Source organism: Lissotriton vulgaris, chromosome 11, assembly GCF_964263255.1.
Source record: "Lissotriton vulgaris chromosome 11, aLisVul1.2, whole genome shotgun sequence".
NCBI lineage: Eukaryota > Metazoa > Chordata > Amphibia > Caudata > Salamandridae > Lissotriton > Lissotriton vulgaris.
Genome location: NC_141699.1, coordinates 1,010,455,145 through 1,010,476,960, shown reverse-complemented (window position 1 = coordinate 1,010,476,960; position 21,816 = coordinate 1,010,455,145). Strand labels below are relative to the sequence as shown.

General features: G+C 42.2%; 1 protein-coding gene across 2 annotated transcripts in view; it reads right to left on the bottom strand.

Moving 5' to 3' along the window:
* WDR49 (WD repeat domain 49) overlaps positions 1-21,816 on the bottom strand; it is a 339,477-nt gene that overhangs the window by 232,505 nt on the left and 85,156 nt on the right. For both annotated transcript variants that reach the window (XM_086944927.1, XM_086944926.1), the window contains one exon: positions 13,363-13,596. In XM_086944927.1, coding sequence (XP_086801053.1) covers positions 13,363-13,596 — 234 coding nt within the window. The remainder of the gene's footprint in view (positions 1-13,362; positions 13,597-21,816) is intronic.

The window sequence follows — 21,816 nt, the reverse complement described above, 5'->3', positions numbered from 1 at the left end:
GAGGGAGAATCATCAGCCGACTCATCAGACCTAAGAGTGCCTTTATTCCCGATGGACAAGACCGAAAGCAACTAGGATGGTGTCAGTTTCACGGATATGGGAGGTTCATGTGTTTAACTCCATGGCTGCTATGCGTTTTCCCCCCCTGTGCTGAAGAACCAAAATACCCATTGTTCATGACGAGCTGGGCTCGTCATGAGTGTACGAGGAGGCTACACCATGACGAGCCCAGCTCGTCATGAGTGTGGAAGGGGTTAAATACAAGAAGGGAGATCATACTTGCACCAGATGGTATACCAAGTAGCCAAAACTATGGGGCATATTATCAAGGGGGTTTATCTCCGCTTTTTTGGCTTTAAAAGCCAAGAAAGCGAAGATAAAATTATCTCCCTATTACCTAGCTGTCACTAACACCAGTTAGCGACAGCTAGTAGGAGATAGCGACCATCTTGGGCCCCACTTTGCATGTCAGTGATATTTATCACTAATGACATGCAAAGTGGGCGTGCCAAGATGTTAGCGACTGGAAACAGTCGCTAACATCGCTATCTCCTATTACCAACTTATGGAGATATTCGCGCTAAGCGCGAATATCTCCAAAAGCTAACACCTGCCCAGAGCAGTTCTTAGCCATGTTATCCAATGGGAGGTGGATAACATGGCTAAGAACATTAGCTCGGTAATGCATGAATATCGCAGACTTTTCAGTGATATTCATGCATTGCGGCCGATTTTTATCGCATTTGCGATAAACCTTGGTAATACCAAGGTTTATCTGCGATAAAAATCGCCCCAGCTCAGCTGTAAATTTTTGTCTCTAACCAAGCAATAGCGATAATTATCGCTATTGCTTGGTAATATGCCCCTATGTGTTTACCCAGGTAACCCGATGGCATTATGCTTGTTGACTCTACCTTAAATAAGGATTCCTCTAGGCATTCTACAGACAGCAGCGGGAGCACCACACAGAAAACTGACATCCTGCAGTAGAAAAGAAATTCAGATTCATAGCAGCGGTTTTGAAATGTTTTTGCAAAGATAGTTTGTTCTCAAAACATCAAGGAAGAGCTGTCCAGTGCAAAAGAAAACACTGGATCATTTCAAAATGAGTAAAGAGCATAGATTTAACCCTCCAAATGTGATATTTTTTTTAACAAATTTAGAGGACTCATAAAGAAGGTGCAATGAGAACCTTTTTAATAAAAGCGATGGGGTAAAAGACAAAAAACTCAGTTGTTTTTTCAATTTCCTCATATGTCACATGAACTTCACACTGAAAATATGGCAAACTCAGATCCTGACCATAAAGGCAAATATAGCAGGAAACAGATTTTCCAGCTGTATTCCCCTACTGTCAGGAAAACTTAAATTTCAGCTCAGCAGGAGCTCTATCCAGTACCAAAGGAGGACCGCTTCAAAAATTCAACCATCTTGTTACCATCAAACTACCCAGCAAGAGAGCTCTCTGTGGATGCTATACACTCCTCTTTATCCTCCCAACTGTTCGAATGCTTCAATTTTATATCCAAATTCTGCTTTCATCCTGAGGGGGTTCTGGAGAGCCTCAGAGTCCTATGGTACAACTCCTATATGTGTGTATCGGCTGTTCCTCGTTTGTCTCCCCGGGATTATCACTCAAATAGGTGGCTCCAGTTTCAGCAGCGTGAGGACCTGATGGGATCTTTGCACCCATCTGTAAATGTCATTTACATTCTCGTTGACTATCCAGGCCGAGAGGTAAGCAGGTTCACCATAGAGCCACAATAAATGCTGACACAATCATGCAACTTGGTAGCTACGGATATCCACGGGACTGGCCGCTTACTGAAATGGTGTATTGACAGGGGCGTGGCTTCCGAGGGCAGGTTAAATAGTTGGGTACAGGTACTTCGAATCGGGTATGGTGAGATTTCTGTCAAATTTCAATTTTGTTTACATACACAAAGATAAATATGCACACCCACTCTCCCCCCCCTCTGTTTTGAAAGTCCTCAAATATTGTGTTTTCTCTCTTTGTGCTCCTACCAATCCGCATTCCCCTCCCTTACCACTGCTCCTTGGGCCCCTCTTGTGCACTTTGCTTGTCGTATAATGTATTTTAACATTATTTGCATACTCCCCCCAATCTAACTGACCAAGCTACACCTCTGTGTATTGAAATGGTGACCACGAGATATCAATGTCGGCAGTATAAAAAAAACACAGGCAACCCAAGTTCAACAAGAAAGCTATATTTTGGGGCTCAAACTGTCTTTCTAAGATTAGCCTTAAGGTTTAGGAGCTGTTGTTGCCCCTTTAGCTCCTTCAGCCCTCTTAGCTCTGGAGCAGTCAGAAATCAGTAGGTCTTCTCAAGAAAGTATTCTGCCAAGAGATAAGAATCTGACAGCTGACCTCCTCAGAAGCCAATTCAGATTCAAAAAGACCAATACAAAAGATCCTTAACCCCTTCGATGCGGATGACAAAGCCAGCTCGTCATGGGCGTTACCTGCGCTGCGCGCAAGACGAGCTGGCTTTGTCACGAAAGCCGCGATTTTCAAATTTCAGCGCGCAGCGGGAAAACCCGCTAGCGTGTATGCGGTTAATACGCTTGGGATGAATACCTGCCTGGGTCCTTCGCAGAACCTTTATGAATTAGCAGCTATAAGTGGGGTGGCAGAAAAAGCGGGGAGAAGGTCAAACTGTATGTAGTGCTGAGGGTCAAACTAGGGTCTAGGAAAAAAAGCCCAGCTCTTTAGTGCAATCCAATCCTTTCTTTGGCCTTCGTATGGGTAGTGTGGAGAGAACATTTGATTAGGTTTCTAATCATGAGAATGGCTCCTCTAAGAGCGAGTGTGACACTGCTTAAAATTATGCATGGTGTAACAGACATAACAGAAAAAGCCACAGGAAAGAGCTTGGATATAGCAGCTGATGATGCTGCTATTTGGGTGCTTTTGGTGACCGGAAACAGAATATAGAGCAAAGTAAGCACTTTCAGAAGCTTGTCAAGCTAAATAGAGTCTACATGTAATTAACCTTTGTTTAAACTAAGACTATGAAACGCCACTGCAAATGACTAGATAGAAGATGGCACACCAGCAGAGACCCTACAGCCTGAGGAACCTTTAAGTCAGCCCTCAACAACTACCACCAACACCTAGAAGAAATTAAAAGAAGCATCCTGGTGAACCACAATAAAGCAAGCTCCAACCACAGCAAGGAAGTCTTCGGCATCGTCAGCGAGTTCTCAAGCCCATTAGCCATCAAAAACACAATCTTCCCTTCCCAGTAACTCTGCAACACCTTGGCAGACTACTTCCACAACAAGATATCCACCATCTACAGTACCCTCGAACCCCAACCCACCGACCTTTATAACCTCATCACATCAACTGACGCTACCCACAACCACCCGCTCACCACATGGGAACAGCTCACCCCTCAGCCCCCATGAACTCCATCCCTTCTGGAGCACCTACGCACCCGACCACTTATTCAACCTCGAGAGATAGGAAATCAGAGGCGAACTCTCCTCCATTCTTACTGCATCCTTCACCATGGCCACCTTCCCTGACACATGGAAAGACGTAGATGTCAGACCCCTCTTCAGAAACCTTCCGTTGACCTAAGTGAACCCAAGAACTATTACCCCATATCGCTGCTTCCCTTCCCTGCTAAAGTCCTTGAGATGGCCATCAGTCAACAACTTAATGAACACCTAAAGACAAACAACCTGCTGGACACCTCCAAATCCAATTTTAGTACCAACCACAGCACCAAGACCACCCTGATCACTGCCACTGACAACATCAAATCCCTCCTTGACCATGGGAAACCCTGATACTCCTCGACCTCTCAGCAGCGTTCAACACCATATCCCACCACACACTCATCAAGAGAATCCACCACATCAATTCCAGGGCAAAACCCTCAAGTGAAACACATGCTTCCTCACATGACGAACCCACAGAATCCTCCTACCACCCATACTCTCAGATTCCAAGAGCACCATTTGCAGGATCCCCAAGGTTCATCCCTCAGCCCCACCCTCTTCAAAACACACATGGCACCCCTGCCCAACATTGTCAGAACCCATGACCTAAACATCATATCCTATGCAGACAACATCCAGCTCATCCTCTCTATCTCAGATGACCCCTCCACCACCAGGACCAACTTCCACAACTGCATGACATGTGTCACTGAATGGATGAAGAACAACTGCCTGTAGCTCAAAATGGACAAGACGGAAGTGCTGATTTTGGGAATAACACCTTCCTGTGGAATGACACCTGTTGGCCCTCTGAACTTGGACCTTCGCCCCCACAGACAACCCATGCCCACAACCTTGGCATCATCCTAGACAGCAAAATCACCAATTCAAGGCAGTCTCCTCTGCCTGCTTCCACGTCCTCCGCATGCTTCAAAAGATCTTCAGATGGCTCCCTGTCAGCACCAGGAAAACCGTCACTCAATCCCTAGTCAACAGCTGGCTGGACTACGGCAATGTGCTCTACGCTGGAGTCACCACCCAACTCCTGCAGAGACTCCAGATGATTCAGAACTCAACTGCAAGACTCATCATTGACGTCCCTAAACAGACCCATATCACCAACCCCCACACCTCAGGAACCGCCACTGGCTCCCCATCCAGAAGAGATGCTAATTCAATACACTGACACAGGTCAACAAGGCCCTCCACCACCAAGGACCAGCATACAACATCCATCGCCTGAACTTCCACCAACCCTCCAGACACCTGCGCACTGCCTCCCTTGCCCTCGCACATACTTCCCGCCTCCACTGGTGCAACAGTAGAGGACGTTCCATCTCCTACCTCAACACTAGGTCCTGGAATTACCTTCCCCTTCACCCCTGAACATCATCCTCTCTGCTGGAATTCGGAAAGGGACTCAAGACCCGGCTCTTTGACTGAACGCAGCAAGTATATAGCGCCTGGATACCCTTGAGGGTAATTAGCTCCGCTTTATAAATCTGAGTTGATTAGTTGAGTGATTATGTTAGTTGACTTGGCTACTGGCACTGGATAGCTTCAATGCAGGACAGAGAGGCCAATAATACTAAGATCACAGATGTAAAACTCCACCTCAGCAATGTGTTAAAGGATAGGACGGAATGTCAGGAGAATTAGACTCATAGAACTAACTATGTCAGAGAATGGGCACATTTAAAGATTTAATGTTAATCTAATTAAAAAGTAGATTTCAAAGATGATAAGACATCCTGCAGGCTGACAATCAACCAATGCATAAAGATCATTTCAATTTCAATTAAAAATGAGCAAAACCTAGAATTTTTTTTGATGAATTTGATTAGCCTTTTTGGTGAAAGAAAAGAGTCACTTAAAAGAACAAAAATGTAAGCAGATGGTTTTCCCTCCCTTCTGCCTGTGCACAGATCGAGTAAAACTACAGACAAAGGATTTTGGGAAAGAATGGTTGAATTTATGCAACTAGAAGCAACAGTGAAAATTAAGCAAGATGCATTTCACTCAAACAATAGAGGAAGACGATACTATCATGGATTCTATTAAACTGCCACAATAACCACTATTCCTATAATCCCATGCAATGCCTAGAATAAACTCAGAGCACAGTAATAAATAGTTTCAGAAATATAGGTCTACAAGAGTCAGAGGATTTACACTGAGTAAATAGCACACTATGATGGTCAGGGGGCTTCTCTTGGAGGAGAGGGTGACTTTGATCTGAACCAATGCAAAACAAATAAAGACATTCCTCTACTGTCTTCAATATTTAATATTTGTAATAAATATACAATCTCTATACTAGCCAAAATACCTATAAAATGCTGACCATAATAAAGTTTCTGTTGCGGGTCATTATTAGTCTAAGCAATACTGGTAGGGCCAGATAACGGAAGATATTAGAAAATCAGAAGCCAACCACCAGAGACACATTAACATGCACAGTAAGCAACGGAGATCCTATCACCCAATTAGAGCTAGCTATAGCCAACTACACTTTACGATTTCAAGTATTTGGTGACTTTATTGTGGTGTTAAAACCACATGGGGCCCGATTCACAGAACAAACTTAGGACAAAATCCTAAACTTACTACTTTTGGTATTCACAGAAGTTAGGATTTTGTCTTAAATTTGTCTTAAGACAGACTTAAGACAGACTTAAGTTAGGATTTTGTCTTAAGTCTGTCTTAAGACAAACTTAAGACAAAATCCTAACTTCTGTAAATACCAAAAGTAGTAAGTTTAGGATTTTGTATTAAGTTAGTTCTGTGAATCGGGCCCATGGGAATCAGACATTCAAATATGTTCAATTCAGGCCTCCTGCATACCAATGTACTGATAGAAGCATACATCTAAGTATAAAGCAGTTATCCGATTTTCATGGTAAACTGGTAAATTTGGTCAGTATTCCTGAACTGACCCATTCTTATTAGATCAGAACTTAAAATGCCAACTTATTGACTGTAAGTAGTTATCTAGAAACCTTTCTGATCAATTTGGATTAGAGGCAATATTGCATATAATGGTGCTAAAGTACCAGAAGAATAGGATCATTAATTGGAAAATTCATATTGAAGAAGATGTTCAAGAAAAAAAACAAATTGTGAAGAACATTTCCAATTTAAAAAGGATATATCACCACCAAATTTAGTATGGGATATTATTAAGGACTTTTTTAGGGAATACTAACCAAAATCTCCTGGAAAGCTTGGAAAACAGTGAAGGAAGACAGGAGAAGGCATGAAGAAGATCTGGTGTCAGGAGAAAACCCATACGTATCAAAGTTGGGCTTTAAGAAGATTATATTGAATCTCTTCAGGTAGACTAGTCAATCTACTTTACATAATTATTCAAAAATTAGAGTTGAGAGAACTAGGAAGCGGGAGGGTGATGCCCTAGTAGAATTTGATCAGTTGGGAAAATGCATAAAACTACTTCCTTGGAATCTTAAAACATTTCTCAGTAGAAATATCATTGATCAGATAATCCATTTCAAACTTCAAAAAGACTAATTGTTAAGTAAGAGATGGTTTTTCTATAATATTTTTCAGCAAACCTACTGAGACGATAATAGTCTAGCAGCAAATGAGATAGGACATAATTGACTGGACTAGCACTTTGAAAATTTAACATTAACAAATAAGAGGAATTATAACTTAGGATAAAAAAAAATTCTATTAGCACATCAAAGTGGGGCAAAACAGATGGTCCTGATGGCCTTCTGCTGAGATTTGCCACATATTAGCACCTTTATACTGTTGTCTGATTCTGTTTTGCAATGGGAGCCTAAACCTGGACATTGGTATAACTGATGAATATCAGTCTATTTTTTAGTTTATAATTGTTTGTTTAAACCGATATATAACCAAACTATAACAATCCTTTAACCTTTCTATTTTTCTGTGAATTTCTAGGTAAATTTAAATTTTATTACCTTGCAAACCTTCTGCCACACACAAGGTTGGCCCCAGGGCCTGGCCTAAATCCTACAGGCCTACAGCTAAACTCGGCACCCAACCCCCATAGCCAGCCGACCCACAGTCCTCTGTCATGTGTGGTGGGATTTGGCCGCAGGCCCTGGTCCACCCCAACACCATGAGTTGGCCAACCTCACCACGCATGGCCGTCACCCCGGCACTGCATGGGGTTGACCACAGGGCCTGTTCTGAACAAACACCAACCCTCTCTTTTTTTTTTCTTCAATTGTTTCCCGATCCCACTGTACTCATGGGGGAGCAATGGGTCTTTATGAAAACTTCCACAAAAAAAGGTTAAGCCAGCACAGCTCTTTCCTGGAAAGACTTGGTGTGATCCATCAAACAGGGAGCAAAAAAGGGGAAGGATCCACAACACATTTTCTAAATCCATTAAGTCGTTCTTGACAAATTATGTATATATAGTGATGTGATACTTCCACAGAGAATCCATGGATCCACGTGGATCTGTGAGGCCATACTAGGAAATCTTATTGGCTGGCTGTAACCCGAGCAAATGATGAAGTAGGCATCTTAGTACTGAGGATCCCAGTGTCCTAGAATTAATTTTAAAAACACCATGTAAGGGGGCCGGGTAGGGGTACGCTGACCCCAGGCCATGTGGGGGGGGGGGGGGGGGGGTGTCCAGAGCGATGGAAAACAAAAATCCCATTGTGGGGGATCAGCGGACCATTAGGCATGATCCAATTGACATTTTAAATGATTTTTAGTATAGTCAAAAAAATCTATTTTCTGATGAAAAACGATGGCCCCCTCCCCTACCCCCAAATTGATCCACAGTGGATCCATGGATCCTGGGCACCAACAAAAATAAATAGAGGGGTGTTCCATGCCCACAGGGATAAGGCATTCAGGCCTTTATCTGTACCCCACAGATTCAGCTATGTTCTGCTGAGCCTAGTCGCTTCACCCCTCTTTGGTACTGAACATACTTTTACGCACTGGGCCTAACCTCATGCCGTGCGTGGCAGGAGGTTGGTACGTGCAAAGGGTTGCCATCTGTAGGAGGGTTGGCTGTTGGCCATCCCATGCACCCAACCGCACACTGAGCACGGCTGAAGGCCATGCATAGTAGGGGGTTGGACGCTCACAGGGTTTGGCTATGGTGAAGGGCCTGGCCGAAGGCTAATGGACTAACCCAGCCTGAGGTTGGCATAGTAAGGCATGGTTTTATTTTTGTGTTATGGTAATAAAATTGTTTAAAAAAATAGTCAAACAAAAAAAAATTGAAAATTCACTGAAAAAACATAGTTTAAAGGGACATTATATTAGGTATGATAATATATAGAGATTACAAGTGGGAGAAGCTCCAGCCCTTCAGGTCTCCATACAGGTTACAGACAGCAGGTCCAATGCTCTTCTGAGCTTCCAAAGGTCCAGAAACTGTTCTGAGGAGTTGTGAGTGAGGTGCCAGCTTTTCAGGTTCTCTAAAAAGTGGGTGGGGGTGACTCCTGGACACTTCCTGACAAATAAGGAAACATTTCTCAGGCAACCCTTCCCACTTTTGCAGCACATATTGTTTGCCTTACTGCAATCTATCGCACACTGCACCAGTCTAAGGGAAATCCAAGAAGGCACAGGAAGAGATAATGTGTCAGTCAGGGGTGTGTTTAGGCATTGAGCCTTCCCCTACTGGTAAACTAAATCAACATGTTTCTGGGGTCAGTTTCCTCTCCCACTAGGGCAGGGCTAGGCTGACTATGCAGTGTCTGGGGATCCAAGACTTTTCCCGTCCAAGGCATCTCCTTACTCTAAACTATAAATGGGAAGATCAAGTTAATGAAGTTCCAGAAAACATACTGAGTTGATAAAGATTACATGCCTCACATCTAGCCCATCCTATCATCAGGCCTAAGCCATTGTTCTGCTCTGGGGCAGTTTTCACACCTCATTAGTATCAAACACAGGCTGGGCAGGTACTGGCAAGCTAATACAAATCAGCCTCCAAGACCTTCGGGCAGGAGAAAGGTAACTTTATAAAAGTTACTTTTCCTAAATATTTAATAAAACTCTAACATCACCAATGAATTAGATTTTTAATAAATCTGAAAAATAGACTTTGAATGACTATGATAGCTGTTTCCTCTCAATTGGTACAAATTAAAGTTTGAAATCTGAACTTTGGCAATTTCCTAAAGCCAGCTGCAGCTCTGCCAGTGAAAATAGCTTTTGAGAAGTAGCCACTGGAAAAACGTGCAACTTTAATTATGCACATGTTCCACTTTTAAATATCATGCATCTTATCTGGTGGGCAACAGGGTTTACTTAGTGGCAAATTTTTAATATTTAGAAGCAGGGTTTACTGCCTGTAAACAATGATTATTATGACAGACATGACAGCAGATTTATAAGCGTCTGCAGTCATGCTACACATTGTAGGCCAGAATCCAAGTTCCACAGATCAGCCTGGATACAGGATTTTGGGTGTTCAGTACACAGGTAGCATTTAACTTCCAGGCCTTGTGTACATGTTTGCTCCCTGACTTATAGGAAAGTTAAATATGCCAATTAGGGGTAAGCTAACGTACTCATGTTTAAAAGGGGAGCATAGACACTTTACTCTTATTTAGCAAGGGTAGGGTGCTCAAACTTTTAAGTCCAGCATAAATAGGTACCAAAAAAAGGTGAAAATATGAGGATAACCATGTAGTATGGGCAGATTTGCTACACCTTGTATTTCAGGACCCAAACTTTCCATCACACGAAGGTTTGTAAACACATTCCTGAATGGAGAAGAAGAAGAATACCGCTGTGTCTGAGCCAACCCACTGCACCACTTTATAACCTTAAATTGCATGCAAGTGGTAGTCGAAGAGAAGTTTGCATAGGAGGAGAAGGTGTTAGCACTTATTGGAGTGAGTTGAAAGGATAAGTTGTTCCTTTCTAGTAGGTGAAGTGGGAGGTGCATGTTTTAATTACTTGGGTAGTGCAATACGTGAATCAAGACGTGGACATGGCATAATTCCAAAAGCAATGTGATAATGACAATTAAATCAATGAATGAGATTACCAGGAAGTAATTAATGCATTATTCCTCAGTGCTCAAAGTATATGTGTGTGAAATTAAAAATTAGACACAAATGAACTCTACATTGTGATATCCTTTACGTGTTACCAACACCCCCGTCTGCACACTGGAGTCAACTTTATGCTATTTAAAATATATAGAACAAAAATCAATATTTAATTAATCACAGGATCTGTAAATGTATGGAAATCTTTCAGCTCTATCATCATTTGTGTGTTCGAATAACTCCATCCCAGTATATGCACTCTATTCCCAACTTTGTCAAGTGGGAGCAGATATCCTAGGCATCTGGTCTCTGGGCACATTCACACATGTATGTTGTGACAGACATATTAGTCATAAAACAAAAAACTTAAAATGGCTAAAAATGTGTGTTCTGTTGCATTGCTTTTAAAGTAAGTGTTTGTTGGTTTGTGTGTGTGTGTTTGAATGCATGTGTGTGCGTGTATGTGTGTGTGCTGTTCCAATGGGTTGAACTTTGCACTACAAGGGCTCACACAAGACCACTTTCTCAACCTTGCATACCTGTAAATAAGACCCATTCCTCAATTGGTTGGATTGGAATCATTTAAAACTGCCCCATATGGGAGAGAGTATATGAGTCTGACTACCAACTCAATAGGTGTTTTGACTATGCGTTTTTCCTACAGTAGATGAAACAATTTATTTGATATCACAACATTCCAAACATATTGCACACTACAATGTATGCGCCTACTCGAAAGGTCTGTGTTAGCCCCTCATGGCTCTTTTAAGGAAGGATGAATTAAGAATACTATTGCAAATTCAACCCTTCCATTGAGCCACTGAGTGCTATCCATTCAGACATATATACTCTCCTACTTACCAGGGTAATGTAAATGATCTAGGAAGTCACCTATGCAGAGGATGAATAACTATGAGGAGAATTCCAGTCACATGTTATTATAATGTTATTATAATGATGTAGGTTGTGAACTATATATCACTAAAACCTACATTTGCATATACTCAAGAAAATAAAGGTTTGAGAGAAGCATTTCAAGATAACAGTGGTAACAGTGTTAAACAGGCAGTGGGCAGCAGTGGAATTAAAGCATAGAGAGGGAGACCATACATAGTCTACAAGCATAAGGTGAGAATGCTAATTTCCAGCATGGATAGATTGAGAACCAAAACCAGCCCTAAACATTGTGTTACATTAGCCACCTACCCCACATCTGAAACCTACTGAGAATTTCTGAAGGGGTTTTCTGGGGGCACAGGGTGGTTGTCCTCCAAAATGCTAATGTTTAAATAATGAGGCCAATCACACCTACCTTGTCTGTGCCACGGTTGAGTATTAATGACTAGATGTCTGATTTATGATGTTTAGTTGTGGCAATTTTATATGGTTAGGTGTTCTCACACAAAAATAAGACAAAAATATGTATAATACATGAGACAACCAAGACATGCTCCTGTACTGTGATCAAATCACACCCAGACGTTGTCTTTGCCCCATGTATGTTCTCAGGCGAATCACAAACGGTCAAGGTAAACACTTGACAAAAAGGTGAATATCAAAGTGGAAAAAGTACAACAAATATGGAAATCTGGCAGAGAATGCTATTTTTTTATGAGATGTTCCATACTAGTTCATTATTGTGTAATAAACATCATACAGAATAACTCATGTGAAAAGGCTGCCTTGTGGTAGGGGACCACAAATAAAAGATCATGATTCAACCATCCTATGTTTTTTACTATGGCAATTTTACCACAGTGCTCATGTGTCTTATGGGTAGAAAAATATGACCCTGTTTTTTTCTTTGGGATACTTTAAGGCACAAAAGACAAACACAAATCATTTTTTGCTAACCAAGTTACCAGATCCACATTTTCTCTTTACACATTGTCCACTCTGTGCCTAAACACATGGGATCAGATTAGGGCAAATATCAACTTTACACAAAGTAATAGTTATAAACATAAAATTGGGTTTACCTGCCCATTCCCTGTCTGGATTACATCTCAAAGATTGCCTACCAACATTTCATATAGATTTTGACAGTGATCCATTTGGGCTATGTTTTAGGGCATTCTTAATGAGGTTTAACAAACTTATTTTTAAGACTGGAAAGTGTTCAAAGAACCTCTGCTATTCTTTTTCATTCACAAATTGAAAAGGGTCCTTTGGGGACCCCTTATTATTTATGACTGGCTTACCACTACCGCTCAGTAATTGGTAAATTATTAATGTTTTGCAACCGGATTTTACTATCAAAACATTAATACATCCAATTCGGAATTGCCCTAAAGATATCCTTTCTTAAAAACGATTCAGTATACAATTGTAAACCCAAATTGTGATTTGGTAAAATGTCATCGAATGACAAGTTGTGTTTGATATGCTCAAAAAGGCCATTTTACAAATCAGACCCTTTTCAGCCAAAAACGCCTTAGTAAAGCTGGCCCTTGTGGTCTCTTTTAGAGTTTGGCATATTGTAAACTCCATCACGTGACAGATATCCCTATCAGTCGTGTTATGATTTCATAGACCTTAACCCTTTCGATGCTTATGACGGAACCGTTCCGTCATGACCACACCCATCAACATTGGGCCCCAGCACCGGCGGTAAATCTGGGCAGCACGGATGAGGTTAATGGACTTGCAATACAGCAGACAGGATATCGACTACATCTGCGACCAAGTCTCCCATTTGTCAGGGCCCTACTCTAGTAATATGAGAAGACCTCAACAACTTAGTTCATCACTGTGAAAAGATCACAGAGACTTAGCCTAGCGACATGAAATGATCACTAGCACTTAGTATGTCAATGTCAAACAAACACAAGGGCTTAGCACTACAGTATGGAAAGTTAATTTACCTGCTTGAAGACTGAATTGAAAAGAACACATGTGACTGACTTCTCGTGACTTGTAACCTTTTTACCAATGTCCTGCTTAACTTCCAACACTGTCACATGGCTGTTAAAGGACATAAAAAGTCGTCTGTGTGCTTCATAGAAATAGAAAACCAAATGGAAATCCACACTTTTTGGGAATATGTTGGCAATCCGCTGGATGCAGAGCTGATGGTGAACATCCCAGATTCTTAAGACCTGTGTATAAATGGCAAAAGAACTGCAAATGTAATGTCATTTCATGAAAAGATTGAATAACATGTTTTTTTGACCTGCTTATTGAAATGGAATGCAATGCTTCATCGTTATCTTCTAATAACATAGCAAAATATACTAGTTGAAGTACTGAGAAGCTGTATTGAGAACTACTTCAGGTTTAATAAATGATCAATGATTACATATCACCTGAAAACTATTCAGCTGGAACATAGATGTTCTTTAATACATCAATCAAAGTCATACCAAGTAAGTAAAACCGCACAGTTCTATACATGAACCAGTACACACTAAAAATATCATGAGAATCATTTTCAGAATCCAGTCTGAGTTATACACATAGACAGTTAATGGATAGCACTCAAGGCCAATGACATTGGCAAACTATACAGCAATATCTCACCTTGCATATACCTATAGTGCAACTTGGATGTGGGGTTCCCCACAATTCCGGGTTTTTCTGCAGTGAATGGGGAATAACAAGTGGTATCTGTGTTTTATGCCTCTGACACAAAAAAAATCTTCTCTTTCCGTTTGCATTTAGCCCGTTTTTACCTATCGAAATGTGAAGAGAATCATTTTCAAATGTGGCAAAAAATCCACACCTCTCGAAATCCCGATTTACTGTGATGATAGAACACCACCAATTTGGGAAGCAGGGTCCTTAGGGGAATGCAGAAAATGGGATCATGTTGTGGAGGAATGTGGGAAAAAAATGAGTTTGGATAAGCCTCAGGAAGTAAAGAATTTAAAAAAAAAATCTCGGACAGGCAATGATGTTAGAATTTGCTAAATTGTGGTGCAATAGTACAAATTAGGTGGTGCGGGAGCGAGTGAATTTGTTTCACCCTTGGAAAGCACAAATAAATCTGCAGGAACTACAAAAATATGCATTGAGTAAAGAAGTTTGATCAGATATGTTGTGGAGACCAATTATCCACCACCTAGCATTGCTTATACAGTGGCAGTTTTAGAGTTTAGAGGATGCTGATGTCTTGAACATACTACCAAGTCAAACTGCACTTGAAGATTATTTAGATTTTGCGGGGTGTAGTTAATTTTGGTCTCTGTTGTGTGCATTTGTCAGAGAGACCTACATCATTTGTGTAGAGTAAGATTTGGGGTTTTGGGGTTTTGTTTTGTTGGCAGGTCATAAAGATGAAAAGTACTTTGTGCAATCTAAAATGATTGACAGGATGAGAAACACTGATGACATTCTATAAGGATTGACAGGAAAGAAATGTTAGTTCAGGAAAGAACATTTTCTACAGAAGGACAAGGGTATACAGCAACAGTTGCGTTTGCTTCAGGTTTCTTGAGGGACCGACTATGGGTCCTTAAGAAGTTTAGAAAATTCTTATGGAGAAATACCTTAGAAACAGGAAAGGCTTAAAAAACACTAACCAATGTGTTTGAAGAGAAAGATTTTGATAATGCCTCAATGAGCATTTTGAGAAACAGCCTCAAGAATAAGAGTACACTTTCACCGTGGAATATGTTCCTGGATCCAATGCTTAATTTGTAGTTAAATAAGTGCCTGGACCCTCTTCAGGAGGTCACTGTAGCTTGCACCACCTGTTTCCCCTCCCAGCGCTGTCAATTGCAGTACCAACACAACTACTAACTATTACACTCTTACGATTGTGGCAGTTAAGACAATTCCAGACCCCCAAAGCTATACGAATGTTTTGGGTGGCAAGTATTACTCATTTTTAATTTATACTGAATCAATAAACAACTGTTATGCTCATCTCTAATTAGACAGACAGTGCCACCCTGTGGCATACTGTCATAAATGTAGGTGTTGACCAGTAAGTGCAGGTGCCCGCACCAGAACCCACTGGCTCGAAGTAAGCACTGCCTGGAGCAAACAATAATGTGGGTGATTGTTTATCTAGGTTGTTGTGTAAGGCAAAGGAGCTTGATGGGGAATTCGAGGGAAAAAAATGTGAGCTGTGCTGCGAGTGAGGTAGTCTCAGAGATGCACAAGGAAAGAAGTTTTAGAAGAAAATGTGGTTAAGTAATGTATGTAAGTACTTTCTGTGGATAAAGGACCCTCAGCATCTAAGGTGACTTCCTCCCCCAACCAGCACTGCGCCATGAAACGCATTTGTAGAGTGGTGGAGAACGGGGCAGGCCTCGAAGAACTCTTAGCAATTCCTCTATGTGGCACTTACTGGTGTTAACAGGAAGGCTTGTTGGCCACTGAGAACACTCTAGAGCGAGGGTGACTTCATCCCCAGAACAACAGCAGTGCACCAAGAGTCATGTTTGCAGAGCGGTGGAGAATGGGAGAGTGGCTTCCAAAGACCTCTGGACAACCGCGCGGTGTATGACTTTTTGGAGGTAATAGGAGTTGTTGGCCCTCAAGGAACCCTTGTGCACCAATTACCCCTCCTGTTACCTTCAGTAAGTCCCACACTGCTTGATTGCTAAGAGGTTTTCGTGGCCTGCCCCCTTTCTCACCACTCTGCAAACGCGCCTCCTGGAATTCTACTAGTTGGGGGATGAAGTCCTCTTGGCTCTTGAGTGTCCTTGGGGGCCAACTACCCCTCCTGTTACCTCCAGTAAGTCCCACACAGAGGTATTGATGAAAGGTTTTCATTGGCCATCCCCCCTTTCTCCACCACTCTGCAAACGCGCCTCCTGGCACACTAACAGTTGGAGGATCAAGTCCCCTTGGCTCTTGATGGCCCATGGGGGCCAACTAACCCTCATGTTACCTCCAGTAATTCCCGCACAGCTGGATAGCCTACAGCTGGTCGGAGGCCCTGCCTCCTTTCTTCACCACTCTGCAAGCGCCATTAATAGTTAAAAAAAAAATAGAAATTCACTAAAAAGAACAAAGGTTACATGTACAAAACCAGGGAAATTCAGCAGTTACCTGCGCTAACTATATCTCATGCCCCTGCAATGCACTGCTCACGACCTCACATTACATCACTCATGACATCGCCAGCGACATCACTGACATCTCAAATGACATCACTAATGACATCTGAAAGGACATCACTGATGACATCATCCAGAGAAACACAGACACACCCACTTATACCCCCATAAAACATGCCATACACCTACTCTCATACAATCAATTACAAACTCATTCACAGAACCCATACAAACACTCACACATCTCGTCACTCATCTATACAGCCTGCACCATATCAAATCACCCATAGAGCCACCAACGGAACCACTAACTCACATATACAACCACTCATGCACCTACTCACTTACCAATACAGCCAGTTGCTGATTCTGTTATAGAGACATAGACACACTTACACACTCACTCATAATACACCCATATAGTTGGCTCAGATAACTATAACTGCTGAATTTCTCTGGTTTTGTACGAGTTAAATGTCAGCCGAACTATAACCTCCCTGTAACCTTTGATTTTTTGAGTGATTCTCTAAGGTTTTTTTAATTCTATTTCCGAACTATAATGTCCCTGTAACCTTTGTTTTTTTCAGTGAATTTCTAAGGGGTTTTTAAATTCTATTTCATAACTATAACGTACCTGTATTTTCATTTCCAGCCTTCTCCTGACAGCTTTTGCCTTCACTTCAAAATGCTTAGAGTGTGGACTGCTGGCCACAGCTATGTCTACTGGGCCAAAGAGGCTGCAAAAACCATTCTCGACTCTGGTCAAACGGCGGCACTGATCCTGCTGGATCTGAGTGCCGCCTTTGACACGGTCTCGCATGGAGTTCTGCTCCATTGTCTGGAAGAAGCTGGTGTCATGGGCCTGGCCTTGGAGTGGTTTAGATCTTTTCAAACTGGACGTTCCTTTCGGGTTTCCACTCCCCTGTTTCCATCTCAAGAACGACCTATTGAGCAGGGGGTCCCTCAGGGCTCGGCGCTCAGCCTCACTCTGTTCAATCTCTATGTCCAGCCACTAGCTGCAGTCGCCAAGCAATGGGAACTTTCTATGATCTCGTATGCGGACGACACGCAGCTAGTGGTTGCCCTGGCGGATGATTCCACTCTGAGTGCCTCCAGATTTAAGAATGGTCTGAAGGCCTTGGCAAATTGGATGACCGATAATTACTTGCAGTTAAATGCGAGTAAGACAGAAGTTTTGTTAGTGGGTAAAAACGCCGATCTCTGGGGTGAACAGTTGTGGCCGAACTCACTAGGTAAAATTCCGGATCCCAAGACAGAAGTAAAAAATCTTGGGGTTTGGATAGACTCCTCCCTCAGCTTTTGTACCCACACTAAAAAAACGTCCACGTGTTTTGGGCTCCTACGGGGTTTCAAGCCTATTTTGAATTTTTTTGACCCTTTTACTCGCCAGCTTATAGTGCAATCGACGATTCTTTCTCGCCTGGATTACGCTAGCTCCTCCTTGCTGCTAGGGGCCAACCAGGCTGAGATTAGAAGGATGCAGCGTATTCAAAATGCGACAGTGAGAACTCTAGTAGGACTCCCACGTTTTCATCCTGTTGCTGATACTATTAGCAAGCTTCATTGGCTCCCTGTGGCAGAGCGTATCCAGTTCAAAGCTCTCTGTCTTTCTTTTAAGATCCTAAAGCTCGCCACTCCTCCGATGCTTGGTGCGCTATTGACCCCGTATGCTCCTCTGCGAGCATTGCGCTCCGTGGGGCAGCACTTGGTAGCGGTTCCACGGGTGAAACACTCTCGGATGGGCGGTCGATCATTCCACCATCTTGCTGCTAAACTATGGAACGCTCTGCCAAGCCAGATCCGTGGCTTAGAAGATCTGATGACCTTCAGAAAGGCCATTAAGACCCATATGTTTCCTGCAAAGTAAGTGCTAACAGTTGTCTGCTGAGTTTTGTTGTGCTTCCTGTTTGGGGGCAGTGTGCCCTTCTTGTCAGTGACAGCACCGGGACGCCCCTTAGCTGGGGCAGCTGAGCGCTATATAAACCTTATAACATAACTTAACAATAGGGACTTGGTTGTGCCAAATGTTGAGATTTTTTGGTTCAGCCAAAGAGGGTTAATGTTTCATCAGTTGCTGGCTTTGATTCAAACCATTGTGGATTGCCAAGCTCCTCACCTCATGATTGTGTACTGTGGTGGCAATGACCAAGGCACAGTGACTGTGGTAGGGCTGGAAATATTAATGAAGAATACCTTTGCAGAACTGATGTCCATTTTTCCTCACTCTGCATCAATGTACACTAATTGATGCCAAAGACAGCAATGGAAGTGGTTAAATCAATTCTGTTGACAGATTGACAAAGCCAGGAAACATGTTAATAAAACTGTTTCTTCATTCCTCAGAGACCATTGCATGGCCTGTATCTATAACTACAATCTATGCTTTCATATGCATGGAATGGAATTTATAGAAATGATGGAGTGCACTTTACAGACGAAGGCAATTGGGTGTTTCTAAGTAACCTGAAACTCTGCATCTGGTCTTATGATTAGCTGTCATACACGCACAATCAACACAAAGATTCTTGTTAGAGCTCCCCTACATTTCCCACGTTTGGTAGTTCTTTATAGATCTCGCGATAACACGCTTTAAAATACACTAACAGCGAGACTACGCGGAGCCGTGCTGAACCCCCTCTATCGGCCGCGATCGCCGCGATCGTCTCTAAAAACAACTCATTAAGCTGATTCACAATGAGACACTATGCGATTCAGTGTAAATTAGTTGATGCCTCCCCACACACGCGATGCTTCACACCCCGCTGTGATAGGGGGTTTCAAGAGGAGTGGCATCTATATATGGCACTCTCTTTCTTCGAGCGTTGCCTCCCCCAACCTCAGACATAGTTCGGGGCAACGACGGAGAGATGAGTGTTGCCACCAGGTCGTGGTTTCTAATATTCTGTGAACATGAGCTTATGTCCTTGTAGTGAGACAGCTATGTACACTCTCCCACACTATGTAGTTGGAGAGCCTGTGGGTGAGCATAGTTGGAGACTGGCTGAGAGAATGTTCCTCCAGGATAAGACACTTACTAGGGACTCCCGGTAGATAGAAGGGTATAGTTCCTTTTTTCTCTTTCTTAATTTGGATTCCCCTTTCCTTTCTTATCTCTAGAGCGTGGCCTCCCTTACTCTGAGCTTGGTCCAGGTGAGGTGAGGCATTTTCCCCTGTCAAGAAGGGTGAGTAAGGAACTATTGTGGTCCTTTTGTAAACAGATTTATATTGTTGAATATCCAATGCATTTATACCACTTTGCATTCTTGTTTCAGGTGATTGATACACCAGCTGACATGGAGGAATAGGAATATATATCCTTTAAGATGTCACTGTATTTGATTTTTTTTATTATTTTGAGTGTGGTTTCCACTAGCAGTATCAAAAGTTTTTCTAAGAACAGAGGCCCTGAGGAAAGCCAAGGGAGTATTTCCCCTATTTGGCAGAAACATGTCGGCCCCTAAGCAGTCATTTGTTTATACTGCGTTTTTGCGCTGTTCTGGTTTTTAAACTGAAACAGGCTTACAGTTATTAAAGTTTCCTTACTGTGAGCTCTCTATTCTATTTTAACTTCACTTTTCCCTACACTTTCACCCTTTGCACTGCACTTGGTCCCATTTGGTGATCCCACGCATGGTCAACAAGCGATTGTAGGCTTGACCCCAGTCCTGCAAGGCGGATCTGGAAGTAGTCTCAATGATCTAGAGACACCCCAGTCCAGCCCTGTGGATGACCAGATGGGAAAATAAGATCACCAACAAGATTTTGATGGTATTCCATCTCTGGATCTTGGGTCTCACCTACCTCTGCTGGTGGTCACATGCGTTGGATTATTAAACTCTATAAAAAGACCATTTAGTTATTCCAACTAGTACTTTGATGACTTAATAATCTGTATGGTCTCTTGAGTACACTTGTCTCTTTTGCTATTTCAGACCCCCAGGTTTCTTTGTATTTGTAAAGCTTCCCTAGTACCAAAATATATATATTTTTTAAAGATCCTTTTTTTTTAATTGGTGAGGATCTTCACAATGACATCGCGATGGTCACGAATATGGCTCGAAATCGCAAAACAAAAGCAGACATTTACGGCCAGCACAAGAAAAAATAATGACTATAAAAAATCAATTTTAAACATTGCACTAAACATATTACTATATACATGCTTCTCTAAAAAACATGTTTCAACTCGTGTTGTTGTACTAAGTTTCTTTAAACAATGTCTAAAGTGAATTTTCTGTATTCGCGGTCAAAGTGTAAAACACATATATGTACACATACTACAGTATTTTACACACAAGGGGTTTATTACTGTATTGTCTAAAGTCATGTTTTGTAGTGAATTTCTATAAAACAACATCTCTAAAACCTATTTTCTGTTTTTGCGGTGATGCCAGGACTTTCAAGGACGTCAGTGCCCGCGATCACTGCAAATATGTCACAAAAGCACAAAGCAACAGCAGGAATAAATAGCCACCACCACATTAAAAAAGTATAACTATTTAATTAATTCTAACTATCACATTAGATAAATCAATTTATCTATTACTCTATAAAAACATTTATCAATCTCTCAATATCTCTATAACAGTGTGTATTAATGTTTCATTGGGTTATGTGAGTGAGTGCATAAGTCTTCACGTGGGTCTGTGACTGGCTGGATGAGTTCTTCACTAAGTCTATAACTGGATTCATAAGCCTCTGAGTGGATATGTGAGTGGATGTGTGAGTGGATGTGTGAGTGGATGTGTGAGTGTCTGACTGGGTAAGTAAATGGGTGTTTGAGTGTCTGAGTGGGTAAGTGAATGGGTACATGAGACTGTGACTGGATCTATGAGTAGATGCATAACTGTCTGGGTGGGTGTGTCTATCAGTGAGGGTTGGAGTGGAAGCATAGGTCTCTCAGTGGGTCTGTGAGTCGGTGCGTGAGTGTCTGATTGAGTCTGTGATAGAGTGCATGAGTCTCTCAGTGGGTCTGTGAGTGGATGTATAAGTCTCTGACTATCTATGTGAGTGGCCGCATGAGTCTCTGAGTGCATCTGTGAGTGAGTGCATGATCCTCTGAATGCTTATGTGAGTAGACACATATGTCTCTGAGTGAGTCTGTGAGTGGGTGCATTAGGGTCTGAGAGGGTATGTGAGAGCAAACAGTAATACTGCTCCCAGCGGGCGTGAGCAGCAAAACTGTTCCCACCAGCTCAGAGCAGATTTTTCATCTGTTTGAGGAAGAAAACAGATTACAGAATTGCTCCTGCACATAGGGAGCAGCATTTACGGCTGCTGCCTACTCGG